This window comes from Arvicanthis niloticus, chromosome 4, assembly GCF_011762505.2.
Source record: "Arvicanthis niloticus isolate mArvNil1 chromosome 4, mArvNil1.pat.X, whole genome shotgun sequence".
Lineage (NCBI taxonomy): Eukaryota > Metazoa > Chordata > Mammalia > Rodentia > Muridae > Arvicanthis > Arvicanthis niloticus.
Genome location: NC_047661.1, coordinates 121,633,170 through 121,647,562, shown reverse-complemented (window position 1 = coordinate 121,647,562; position 14,393 = coordinate 121,633,170). Strand labels below are relative to the sequence as shown.

The 14,393-nt window shown below is 41.3% G+C and overlaps 1 protein-coding gene across 4 annotated transcripts in view; it reads right to left on the bottom strand.

Annotated features, from left to right (window-relative positions):
• The window catches only part of Znhit6 (zinc finger HIT-type containing 6), a 36,523-nt gene extending 24,285 nt beyond the window's left edge, over positions 1 to 12,238 (bottom strand). For 2 of the 4 annotated variants that reach the window (XM_034501425.2, XM_034501426.2), the window contains exons 1-5: positions 11,441 to 12,234; positions 10,350 to 10,415; positions 10,160 to 10,266; positions 9,989 to 10,074; positions 5,829 to 5,932 (exon numbers count right to left, since the gene is read on the bottom strand). In XM_034501425.2, coding sequence (XP_034357316.1) covers positions 5,829 to 5,932; positions 9,989 to 10,074; positions 10,160 to 10,266; positions 10,350 to 10,415; positions 11,441 to 12,069 — 992 coding nt within the window. In that variant the 5' untranslated portion in view covers positions 12,070 to 12,234. Of the gene's footprint in view, positions 1 to 5,828; positions 5,933 to 9,988; positions 10,075 to 10,159; positions 10,267 to 10,349; positions 10,416 to 11,440 lie in introns of all 4 variants that reach the window. The other 2 variants (XM_034501428.2, XM_034501427.2) reach the window with 2 other exon arrangements.
• Positions 12,239 to 14,393: the final 2,155 nt, after the last annotated feature.

Here is a 14,393-nt window from a genome sequence, read left to right as displayed (position 1 = left end):
CTCTAGTGTGTGTGTGTATTTATGTATGTATGTGTAATGTATGTGTGTGTATATATAAATAAAAATTACCTGGTCTTGGTATTTTTTTTTTAATAACAAGAGATATTATGAGATTAAACTAAAGAAAGATCTTCCACATGTCTGCATTTCAGAATAGTCTATAAAAATTAGAAACTATTGGTTATTAACTACCAGAAAATCCTTGAATAGGGCAATAATAATATCAATAATAATTTATTGTTTTAGAACTATCACATGAATGTAATTTCATTTTATAGATGAAAACAGGATGGTGTTCAGAGATCACTGTTCAGCTGTAAACTTGGAAGGTGGCATTTGAACACAGAGTATTATAACCCTAGAATCCATACTTAATCTGTTAGAGTAGAGAAAGAAAATACTGCCAGAAATAAAAATTCAACAATAACTCACTATTTTGCAAAAATTCTAACTGAAATATATCACAATTACCTTTTATTTTGAATATTTACCTCCATCTATAAATAATTTTCAGAAGACACAGTGGGCATTATAACTGGCTTCTTGGCACCCATTCCTACCACTCACTTCCATTTTCCTAATCCATAACCATACTCTGGCAATGAACTCGCACCCTCCGTCAGAGTGCTTTCCCGGGTGCAGTGTCTCGGGATTGGGTGGTTTCAGGTTCCAGGTCACCCCTGTACTCCTGACATTTGCTTTAATACAGGCTGCACTAGCAGGGTTTCATGACCATGGCAATAAAGCTCACACCATGGAAGATGCAATGAAGGCCCTGGAGTTAACTCCTTTCATCCCAAAACAAAACAAGAAAAGCAAAGAGAGGACACCATAAGAAATCAGAAAGGAAAGCAGGTCCTTGACATTGTAAACAAATCATTGTCTTATAATATCTTGAAGTCCATCCTACCTCTGAACAGTCTGAATGTCAACGTGAGATTTCACATTGCCAAGCTGGTCTGACCTGGGTATTCTATTTTATGGATCATCAAGCATCCTAACTGATAAGGGACTGAAGTGTTCTCTTCTCAGATGTGCTAGTTTGCTTTCTTTTGCTAGATAAACACCAGGAGTACAAACAAGAGAGAAGAAATTTTATTTGTCTTACAGGTCAGAGTCCATCAAGGAGGGAAACCAACACAGGAACTTAAGGCAAGAGCCTAAAGGTAGAAACTGATGCACAGACCATGGGTGAGCACTGCTTACTGGCCTGCTCAGCTACTCTTCTTACAGAGCTCATGGCAGCAGATCCAGGGATGCTATGCCCCACAGTGGGTTGAGCCTCTCACATCAATTAACAATCAAGAAAACATGGCAAACATGGCAAACATGCCCACATGCTAGTCTGATGTAGGCAATTAATTCCTCAGTTGAGGCTCGCTCCACCCAGGTATGTCTAAGATTGTGTCCGGTTGACGAAAACCAAGACACTACATACACTTCACCTTTCATTTATAAGCAACAAATAGGAAGACAGATGTACACTGCCAGCTGTTAGGACATTTAGAAACATCAAGTAATACCTGATGGAATTTTAGGAATATAAGCATTTTGTTCCACTTGCAGCCATAAAATCTTATTTTAATTGAAAACTGAAAGAAAATCTACCAAATTTGGAAGCCCTTGAAGGGCAAATGCATGAAACAGCTACACAGTCCTCCACTCACAGCCTTCTGACCTTTAAAGTATTTTTCATGACGAAAGCTTAAGTCTCTCAAAAATAAATGCAACACTTCCTCATAAAAATAATTTATTAGGATTAGTACCACGATTAAGTATTTCTGGAAGCATGGATACAAAGGAGCTGCTCAGTTACTTAGTTTGTATTAAAATAACTACATTTGAGAATGAAAACCACAATTTTGTCTCACATCATTATGAAAATACTTTCAAAAGGACCGGTTATATTTTGCCCATGAAGCACCGACTGCGTGGTAAGGGAGTTTATTGAGGCGGTGCTGGAGTGCACATAAGACAGACTAAGAAAATGCATGCAGTCCACGAAAGCTGAGATGAAAGAGAACATTGTAACCACTTACAGCAGTCTTAACTGGGTGTGCAGCAGAAGGAAGCGGCATTTGGAAATGGCTGGCTAGGTCTAAGACTGGGGAGCACAGAGCCATTTACTAGGTAAGGCTCAAGAATACAAGTTTTTCTAGAAAGTATCAAAGGGCTCTACACACACAAAAATAGCCAGAAGCTCCTATGGGGACACTATGACAAAGGAAGACGAGCAGATATATATATGCATACCAAAAAGTGGTATTAATGCTGACCTCTGTTTCATGTTAACTGTGGAGAAAATAAGTACTATAGGAACTTAGGCAAAAGAGACATGATGGAGAGAAGATGAGCTCTGTGTACACTTGCACAGATGGTGACGCAATACAGAAGAGGGAGACATCCCATGAAGTCAGTAGGATCAACACCCTGGGTTTGCTTCAGTTCAGCAGGAAATCAGGAGGGGACAGACTACAGATTACCTGTATATTTATATATACATGTTACATACACACACACACACACACACACACACACACACACACACACACACAGAGGCATATAAGGCTTACCTTAATAAACTCCCTGGTGTAGCATGGCAGGCTTGACCACAGCCCACTATGCCTTACTACCCTGAGCTCTAGACACACAAACTACCTCCTCTGTCTTAAACTCCCTAAGCCTTTGGAGGTGATGTTGCACCAGCAGACCACAAAGCTGTTTCCCTTCCTGAACCCTGATGAGGTCTGGATATACAATGCTCTCTGGCTGGTGGTACAGCTTGGGGAGGCTATGAACCCTTAGAGGTGGGATACAGCTGGAAGAATGAGTTGCTGGGGCTACAGGCCTTGAGCATTTATTAGTCTAGCCCCACGTCTAGGCCCCAGTTTTTCTGCATCTGATCTACCTGGATAAGATAAACCCGCCATGTTTTCCTCACCCTAACAACTGTACCCTCCTCTTAAACCATGATCCTTCCTCTTTTCATCTGCCTCTTGTCAGGGATGTGGTCACAACACACACTGCTCTTACTGGTTTTGTCTTCTGGTCTCAGGCAGTGAGACTTCTACATCTACTGCAGCCTGTATGTAAGCACTCCAATCAGTAGCACCCACTGTGCAGAGTCTGCCAAACAGCTGGGCAGATGCTACTTGGTACATAGGCCAGTAGTTTTCAACCAGAGGCAGATTTCAAACTCATCTGGTGCTTTTTAAAAATAGGAATCCCCTAAGATCAATGAATTAACAGTTTTGTTTATCAAGCCTAATTCGGAGCTTCAGAACTGGGCCACAGTTAGTTCTGAAAGGCACTCTGAACTGAACGCCACTCAAACATCACAAACAGTCCTGTCACTGTACAGACCCTCTTTTATACCGAAGGCAACAGGCACAGAGAAGTGACTTGCCGAGAAAACTCCCCTCACGTGACATCAGCTTGACCACAGTGAGCACGAAACAAGCAGAGAGTATCACCTATGCTGTAATCTTCTTTAACTATAAACACACAAGGCATCTCTCATTCTTCATGAGAAATACCTGAAATGGTCTTTGCTCTGCTTAAAACGTAGAAATTCGGGGAGTGATTGAAAAGCAGATGTTGACTTCTAGCCATGGAAAGAACAAAACATTTCAGACTTTCCGACACAGGCCAGGTGATGAGATTACAGATTTAAACTACTGGCAGGCAATACTGCCAACAGCCAATGGAGCCATGTGCGGCCCTGACTACAGTAGGCAAGAAGCTAGAATATTCTGAGTAGGTGGCCATCATGATAGAAGCACGATGACTAAACATGCCCGGAGTGTTAGGCTCTCCACAGTCCCTGAACAGCACTATGGGAAGGTGTGCCCTACGGAGCACTGTCACAGAGCTCTGTTGCTCCTGCTGGCATGGCCATAGTCAGGGGAGGCTGGACAGGGAACATCAGGCTTCTACTTCTTCATTCTTCACAGTGCTTTTGGAAGACCCTGCAGTCACTCTGAAATTCCTCCATAACATCTAAAAGCCATATGGAAAAGGAATGGCAGAGTTGAACACTTCAGTACAGCCATGAGTCTCCACCGTCTGCACCACGTGGCTATTACATTGCCCTCTGAACCTCACTGTAAAGGCCACTTGCTCTCCACAACTGTGAGACTCACCATCCCACTGTCCTTACTCCTTTCTAAAGTGAAGTTAAAGACAAGTACAAATCTACATTTACATAGATATCATATTAAAAACTATCCTGTGTTTAAAAAAATGCATTGCCCCAACTATTTAAGGAAACGAATGCAATCATGTTAACAAACAAGTAGACAGCCATGTTACATGATGTAATTAGAAAGCTATAATTGTATCTAAAGAATAAAATCTTTTTAAATTTGTAAAATGTTTAAGTCTTTACAAGAGGGACACCTAGTGGCTAACTTCTAAAACAGGACTGGAACACTTAAATACTAGTTCACATTTTTAACAATGGGCATGTCTCTATGATCTTAATTCTATAAAGATGACATATACTTCTGTAGAAAGCAGAAAGCCAAACCAAACCCTAAGTCCAAAAGATGGATTATTAAGTTTAGGACTTACAGTTCTAAGCAGGAGATAGAACAGTAACAAGCACAGGGCTTACGGGTTTTCTAGAACTGGGTGGGATAGAGGAAGGTGAAGCCATACAAGAATACAGGTTGAGAGTAGAGCTAATCACACAGGCTGAGTTCTCCTAATGAATGACTGGCGCCTTAATCAGCTATCTTCAGAGAGGCTTCTTTCTGCAGCACATGGGATCAAATACAGAGATGCACAGCCAGACACTATGCAGAGGGAAGGGAGGGATATATACATCTCTCTCTGTCTCTCTCTCTGGAGGGAGGGAGAGAGGGAAGAGGAGAGAGAGACAGAGACAGAGACAGAGACAGAGACAGAGAGAGAGAGAGAGAGAGAGAGAGAGAGAGAGAGAGAGAGAATGAGAATGAATGAGAATGAATGAGAATGAATGAGAATGAGTGAGTAAGCACGCATGCTTGGAACACACAGCTCTAAACAAGGTATCTTCATCAAATCCCTCTGCTCAGGGCTCAGGGAACCCTTTAGAAGAAGAGACAGAGAAGGGGAGAAAGAAGTGAAGGGATGGAGAACACCAGGAGAACGAGGTCCTTTAAAACAAGTGACCAAAGTTCCTAAGAAGTCACAGATACTGCAATCAGAAGGCCTCCAGAAGTCTGAGGTGGGAAGTGCTTGAATCAGAACTCTGAGACCAGTCTGGGTAGTACAGTGAGAACTGCGTATAAAACTAGAGGCAGGAAGTCTCTCGGGGTTTGAATTTACTTAAGGTACAAAGTGCTGAGTGAGGAGGAATGATCTAATTATAGGAACTTAGCTTTGACCACCCTTTAGAGATTTCAAGTTAGGCTCCCCAAATGCTTCCATGTTCTAGGTCTCAGAGAAAACTTCACAACACTATTATTCAAAGTAGGATTCTCAGCCATGAGCATTACTGGGCACCATTAGAAATGTACACTATCAAATTCCAGCCAGTCACAAATATTGTTGAGGCACTGTCAGAAATACATGCTATCAAATTCCAACTTACTGAGACTAAATCACAAGCATATTTATTGGTTTGTTATGTACATTAACATTTGAGAAGCTTCTTCAAGGACAGTATACATGTCCTTGGACATACACAACAGCCACAGGACACATAATTATCAGTTTCTCTTGTCATCCAGGAACTGTTTACAGATCAGACTTTGTTTACAATGTTCTAAAGCAAACCAAAACCTTATAGGTTGTTCCTTATCAAATTACAACAGCTATATATACAGTAAAAGTGAGAAACCTACCTATGGTCAAAAACTGTGGAATTCTCTTTCCTTTTGCTGAATCCATTGGGTAGAAGCTTCAAGTAAATACCTTGCTTTCGGGCACGATTCTTCATAAAGAACAGCTAACAACAAAACCAAATACAAGTTAACTACAGAATGCCTTACAATTCATATTCAGTTAATAGTATACAAAGAGGGTACAGAATGGGATACAAAGATACCTGTTTTTAACACGTTACTCCATCTGAGTTAGTTATTAAGCTCAAGGAGGTAACTGGACAGTCTCAAAGTAACTCAACTAAGTCTTCTGAGTTAAAGAAGAGACAAGATCACAAAGAGGAAGGGGGGGGGAATCAAGTTTTCTGGTTAAATGGATAGAAATCAAGAGTTGTAATGCCAAGCTGGAGAGACAAGTCATAAGTCCATGGACAAGGGTTAGCAATCACCAGCTAAGTAAGAAAATTACAAAAATAATGGTATGTAATTTTATAAGTCATTAGACTTCGGTTTCAGTAATGACAGTAGTTATAAAGAGAAATTTTTCCACTGAAAACATAGCCAAGCAATGGGAGAAATATATATATAAAGATAAAAATATTTTAAAATTGCCTTAAAAGTATTTATGAGTTGGCAAAACCTCCCAAATTATCATACTTGCTCAAGAGAGAACACAACTGTGACACAAAGATCTATCAAAACAAAAGATAGGAGAGGAGAAATAAAAACACACCACACAAACACCAGACAAAGCACTGGCACCATTTAATTAATAGTGAGTAAAGCAGACAAAAGCTTAGAGCAGTGGTTTTCAACCTTCCTAATCCTGTGACCCTTTAATACAGTTCCTCATGTTATGGTGATACCCTACCATAAAATTATTTTTGTTGCTATTTCATAACTATAATTTTCCTACTGTTACAAACTATAATATAAATATCTGTTTTTTCCAATGATCTTAAAGGGGTAGTGATCTACAGGTCAAAACCTGCTGGCTTAGAAGAAAAGGCAACCTCATAAAGTCAAAGAAGAACTAATTCCTGATGCATTTAGTAATTTAGCTTTAAAGTAATGAAGCAAAAATTAACTAAGTCACAGGAGTCAAAAAGTAATTTTGCTTTTACTCACTAGAAATACTATAAGCAAGGAAAGCCAGGAATGATTTAAGTAATACACACAACAGCCTTGACTTTAAGAGAGCCTACTCTTGTCCCTCTTAGAACCACTGGACACCAGCTGTGCAGATGCTCAAGTCCCTTATATAAATGGTGTAATATCTGCATATGACATTCACACATTCTGTCTATGTGAAGTAATCTTTATGCCTAACACTATGTAGACAGTAGTCAAGAGGCAATGCAGGGAATAATGGTAAGAAAAAGGTTTGTGCCTGCTCAGTATCGATTGAATTTTCACCCTAAATACATCTGACCTATGGCTGGCTGAATCTGTGACAAGGTCAAATGCTTACAATGACTCTGTCTCTTCCAAGCAAATAGGCCACTTGTTGAGTGAAACACATTACAATAAATCAGAGTGTAGCAGAGATACAAGACTGATAAATAGACTAATAAGATGGCATAGAAAGGCTATAACCTAACCGAAGCATTTGTTCTATGGCTGGCTGGCTTATGATAAAAGTGACCTTGGGAGAAAGAAGCAAAAGATGACCTTTCTAGGAAATGGTGCTATGAAGAGGAATTATCTATATGGAAAAATCAAATGGCAGTTTCACTTTCAATAATACTAACAATCAATTCCAGGAAAAGACAAAAATGTGAAATGTAATGCTATAAAGCTTTCAGAAAACAATTACCTCTGTAACTTCAAGATAGAAAATGTTAGGTTCAAAGTGGGCCAGCCAAATGGCAGTGCTGCAGACCATGTACAGGAAGGAATTTCCTTATAAACACATAAACTACTAACAAGCAAAAGATCAAACTTACACTAAAATAGTTTGTTCACCAAAAGAATGAAAAGATAAACCATGAAATAGTCTTAGTACATTCTATCAAGTATTGACCAGTATCTAAAAAAATACAAAGAATTCTTAAAAACTATTAAAGACAGCTCTGCAGGGCTGATGACCCCTCAGTGGGTAAAAAGTCTGCTGCACAGGTATAAAGAGCTGAGTTTGAAATCACGGAACACACAAAAAGCTTAGTGTGCTAGCAGAGTTTGCTATCCCAGTCTCCTACGGAGTGATGGGAGCTAGAGACAGAAGAAGAGATCCTGTCTCTAACAAATAAAAGAACGAAGCACCGGAGACTGTCTTCTGACCTCACATACATGTGTCATGTGTGACTGCCCACACTGAGTCTGAGATAACAAAGCTGACCAACAAAAGGACCAAAATGTGTAAGCACACACTCACAAAGAGGAAATCAAATGTCCACTAGAGAGAGATCTGTCTTCTCAGGAGTAAGTAAATTGTAAATTAAAGCCCAACACAATCAATCCTATAGCAATTAGACATAAACTTAGCTGGACAACATTTAGCTGTAACTGGTCAGAATGAAAACTGGTAATAAGTTCTACTAACATCTAGTCACACTAAGGACATGGACACATCACAACCAAACAATGTCATGTTTAGGTATAAATCCTAGAAAAGCAAGTGCATAGACAAGCTATAATTCAAACCCAAAAAGATTCCCAATAATATTAGTTTCAAAAACAGCTTTTGTTTTTTGTTAATTACTGAAAATTTAAAGTTTATAAACATCAGGATGAACAAAGGCATGGTTGTAAGACAACCCTTTGCAAAGGTCACCAGGTCACTGCAGCACACAAGAGGGCTGGATCTCCAGGGGAGCCAGATTGCTCCCCCCAGGCCAGTGCAGGTTCTATCATAACACTATATTTCCATTTTATGACTTTTTAATGTATGCCATATTTTACAATATAATAGAATCTAGTGACGTTTAATTTAACCTGAGTAGCACTAAGAACTGCTACCTGGTAACTTTCTGCATGTGTAATATCATCTGTGTACCAATAACATAGTTGTGTGAAAGTTATTGAAAATCCTAACTTCTCCACTAGAATGGTCTTTGATTTGATTATAGTATTAATAAACTTTTCACTTACTAATTTTTTCTTGTGTTTAACTATTTTGTTAAAACTGAAATGACATCACTTTGCAATGCTTTCTAACAGCATGCCGAAGCCACCAGCATCGCTGCCATGGCACACACCCCTGCCAACTGTTCTCCATGCTTCCATCTCCCACTGGTACCTAACACCAAGCAAAAGCCATCCTTTTATTAAAATGTATCTTTATTTTAGGTGTGTGAGTGTTTGCCTGCTTGTGTGTGCACTGCCTGTGAGCCTGGTAGTGCTGGAGGCCAGAACAGGGAGTTAGAACATCTACAACTAGAGTCTCACACAGACATTTTCCCATGCTTATCTGCAAGTTGAATACTCTCAACTGCTGAGCTACCTTTCCAGGCTCAAGACATTTTGTTTTTTTTTTTTTCTGACAAAAGGTCAAATGTAGCCCTGCATGGCCTGGAACCTAGAGACCCAGCTGCCTCCATCTCCATCTCCTGAGTGCTGGATTAAAGGCACCACTACGCCTGGCCTCCCTTAGTCTCATGTCTACTTAGAACGCTTGGAAACTGTTACAGGTTTCCCTCACCCCTGTTCACTCATGATGCTTCCATTATCCTGCTCCTCCTGATGCCCCAAGAACAGACATCCTGTACCCAACTTGCATCTTTGTATTTCTGAGTCAGTCTTGCTATGCATTGCTCCTGAGTGCCAGGTCTGTGTGGCTTCTGCTTATGTTTCCACCCAGTTTCCCTCCAAATGTCTCCAAAGTCCATTTCATACCATCAGGTCCACGGCCTACCTGTCCCTCTCAGGAAAGCTCATCTCTACCACAGTGGTGACAATTACACTCTCAACAGTCCGTGCCCCTGTTCTCTTTACTCTCTTGGACCATCTTCACTTCCTACATACCCTTAAATCTATAAGAAATTCTATCTGCTGTTCTATACGTCCCAATGCCTCCACTCAACTACCTCCCTCTACAATCCAAACGCCTCAGGGTAAGTGCTTTGCATCTATCTCAAATAACCACATTAGCCCCACATTGCAGTGGCCACTTGATACAGCTGAGAAACGATTAAACCGAGTGGAAAAGATTTGAACTTGAAGAGATCAGAAGAAATACTTACATATTTTTTGCGCTTTGGTCTTTTCAAGAAAGTATCTCTTGAAACCTGGTCTGCTGTTCTTGCCACATCTTCCAAAAATCGATAGTCTTGTAATTTTAGAACGAAAAAGTTAACAAGTGACATGTGCCAGTGGCCAGAAAGCATTCCTGTGTTGTGCACAAAATGACTTACCACTCAGGAGATTCATCTCAGTAAACTGCTGCAGGGGAACAAAAGCAGTCTTATCCCGCACTCCGCTACACGTCAGTTCCGCTTTGTGTTTCTTTACACAGGGCAAACTGAAGAAACAAAGGGAGGCAGTTCTGTATCTGAAGTCAGAGTGTGTACAGGCAGGGAGTAAGGTAGGAAGTTACGTATCTACCTGCAGGAATATCGCATGCAGCGCGGACATCTGTACTTTGCTTCTTCTGTCCCACAAGTCTGGCACCTGTAAAAGTGCACCTGCGACTTAATACTCAAAATTAACTCTACTTACGTCCTTACAGTCTTAGAATGCAGATTCAAGGGCATTTCACAGTTTATAGGCAGGTAGTCAAAGTAACTCTGATAAAGTATATGACAGCTGTCACTGAAAATTATGAAAATGTTTAAAAGTGACATTTACAATGAAGTACAATTCAAGAAAACTGTACGAAAGAAATCAATGGCCCAGTTTTTCCCCTACAGTACTTAGAGAATAACATGAATTGGTGATTTTTGAAACTGCAATTCATGGACATCTTGTGTGTGTCTATAATTATAATCCACGAGCTACATATGGATAGTTTAAAAACAGATACACTAAAGAAACAAGGTAGGATGAGACCCAGCCAAATTTAAAGAGTGGCAGCAATGTGTGTCCTTCCCCCAGCTCCACAGCCAGCTTAGGATGGACATCCGAATAATGACCCATCTTCTGTCCTCACACTCTCTTCTAGGTCTGGTGATACTGAGAACCAAAGTCAGTTCTATCAGCTCAAGGTGTTTGAGACTGAATCTGATCACAATCTGATCTTCTTGCTGTCACAGAGCACAGTAAAGAGACTGTATCCAAGAAATGAGCATTCATAGAAGCCAGAAATAAATTCAAGAGTAAGTCGACGGTTGTCTGTTAGTCTTCCCTACCCACTTGCTGGTTTTTGGTTTACACTGGATGGCCCCCTAATTCCTATTTTCTCTAAAAGGTAGACTGAGCAAGAGTTTCTTAGTTCCAAGATCTGGTCCCACTAAGTAAGGTCTTCTGATCCCCTGAATTTTCACCCCCTAACTTGACCATACCTTCTGGACAATGTCACTTCACATAGCATCCTAGAATTTGTTACCTAACAGTACGCTTTCCAAGCCTAACCTGAAGCTCGTTATTCAGACTTCAGGGACCCACGTCTTGTCTGGTTTAACTTACCTCACTTTCTGCTGTTACAGACTCGTCCACCCAGTATTTTATTTCCCATCTGGGTTTTCTCCCTGCCCTACCTTGACATAGCCAATTTCCTCTTGCAGCCCACTCGGGGATTCATCTGAGGCTCTTCCTTCACCTTTGTGTCTTCCATCACTTCTCTCTTGAGGCAATCCTCTTCTTTTACGGGCACTCCGTCCATCACCTGCTCCTCCTTTACGTTCTGACCAACAAACAACTCCTGTTTTACGTTCAAGTCCTCCTCCTTCACTTCTTCCCAGTCCGTTACCTCCTCCTTCACCTTCACTTTCTCTTCCTTGACTTCTGGCTCATCCACCTCCTCTTCTTTCACCACCAGGCTACTCTCCGCCTCCTGCTTCACCTCCAACACGCCTTTCTCATCCTTCACCTCAGGCCCGCCCTCCACCTCCTGCTTTACCCAGGGGCTGTTCGAAATACCGTAGTCTAAATCCGACCAGTCCACTACTTCCTGCTTCACCACAGCTAAGTCCATCTTTATCTCCTCCGCATCCTCTGTGATGTTAATTCCTGTCAGTCCGTTCCTCTCCTCTCCATTGCCAGCTTCGGGGCTCCCATCTAAGTCCCTGGCTCCCTCCCCACCAGCCGCGGGCCTCGGCCGCGCCCCCTCAGCTACCCTCTGGGGACCTCCTCCCGGAGTCCCTTCCTTCTCAGCTGCAAACTCCATCAGCTCACGAGCCTAGGCCGATGCTGCCACTCCGTTCTTCGCTGTGACGCTACCGCAGCAAGAGAAATTACCAAACAGGTCACCGACAGCGCCACACGTGCAGCAAACCAGAAGCCGCAAGCTCTGCACGCTCGCTGGAGGCCGAGTTAACCGTAAAGCAGCTGTTCCGGCCACGACTCTTCACGACCAGTAGCGTTCTTTACGGCTCGGCGGCTTTACGGTCCCACCCCTTAGAGCCAGGTGAAACCACGCCCACCAGGACTCCCACCCAGCGGCTGGGGTTTTGCCACACCCTTTCTCAGGCTCTAAAATTGGTGTCCTGGGAACTGAAATTATAGTCTCGAAATAAGTGACCCATTTTAATCAGTATTAAGGATTAAATCCAATAATGTGTTACAATAGAGGACAGACTCCCGTGTTCCTCTGAAGTTTAGACTGTCTAAAGCAGTGGTTCTTAACCGTCTTAATGGGGGTGATTTTTATGTTCCTCATGTTGTAGTGACCTCCAACCATAAAATCATTTTTGTGGCTACTTCATAACTATAATTTTGCTGTTATGAATCGTAATGCAAATGCTTATGGGGATAGAGGTTTATCAAAGGTGTCGCGACCCACAGGTTGAGAACTATTGGTCTAAGCTTTCTTCACCTGTACACTAGAGACCATGGTATTTGAAAACGCCTTTAATCCTAGCACTTAGAAGCCGGAGGCAGGAGGATCTCTGTGATTTCAAGGCCAGCCTGGTCTCCGTAGTAAGTTCCTGGGGCCAGGGCTACATACTGTTTAAAAACAAAACAAATAGGAGACTGAAAAAGAGGAAAGGGAGGATTACATAAAGATTACATAAAACCATGCATGGGGATCAACTACAAAAGGATCCACTGTGCCGGGTGGTGGTGGTGCACGCCTTTAATCCCAGCACTTGGGAGGCAGAGGCAGGCGGATTTCTGAGTTCGAGGCCAGCCTGGTCTACAGAGTGAGTTCCAGGACAGCCAGAACTACACAGAGAAACCCTATCTCGAAAAATCTACTGCCAGCGGCTGAAACTCTGGTTGTTATAGGAGAATTGTAGCGCCTAATACCGTATGCTGAAGCACTTAATCCCTAATACCTCACAATTTTGACTACATTTGGAGATGAGGCTTTTAAAGGCATAACACCTAAAAATACGGCCATTAGAATGGTCCCTAATCCAATCTGACTGGTGTATTTAATAAGAGGGAATTTGACTATAAATGGGATGGACACTTGTGGAGAAGGATACTGAAATGTGAGAAGTAAATCATCGGGTTGCCAACCAGGGAAATCTAAAACCTTTGACTTCTTTTATAGTTCCTTGAACTTTGAGAAAATAAAAAATATATATCTTTTGTTTAAGTCATCCTGTTTGTACTATCACGTCAAAGCATCTCCAGTAAATTGACACACAGGCCAATGACCGTAAAAAACTGGGACCTGCTGTTGTGTGACACTATTTCTGGGAAATAGTGAACAAATGTTTATTTGCCCCAGGAAGGAACTGACAACAGACCAAAGGATTCCACCCAAGTCCACTTTGGTGAGCCAGTGAGTGAATCAAGATTACTTACAGAGGTGTCATCCATATGCCTATCAATAACATTTGTGTTTTAATTAATAGCTGAATAGTACTGTATATATATATGTATATATATACAGTACTCAGCTTTTGTGATATATATACATATATATCACATTTTCTTCATTTGTTAATCTATTGATAGACACCTAGGTTAATACCATCTTGGCTGTTGTGAATAGTGTTTAATCAGCATGAATGAACAGGTTTCTTTTACCTTCCTTCCTTCCTTCCTTCCTTCTTCCTTCCAGAGTCTCTCTACATAGCACTACTGTCCTAGAACTTACTATGTAGACCAGGCTGGCCTTGTACTCACAGAGATCCATCTACCTCTAATGTGAAGGAATTAAAGGAATGTGTCACCACGCCCAGCTTCTAAATTATATTATTATTATCATTATTAGTGTTAGTTTTTTTTTCTTTTTTTTTTCTTTTTCTTTTTTTTTTTTTTTTGAGACAGGGTTTCTCTGTGTAGCTCTGGCCATCCTGGAATTCACTCTGCAGACCAGGCTGGCCTTGAACTCACAGATTTGCCTACCTCTGCCTGTGCTACCACATGATCAGATTATTGTGTAGTGTGATGACTTAGGTTCCTGTAGGTACTTAGGAAGATAAGGTGGTACCTTTAATTTTAGTTCTCTAAGGAACTTCTATACGGATCCCATAATGGCTGTATATTTATGTTCATACCAACAGAAGGGAAGGGTCCTTTTATTCTTAGTGTCCT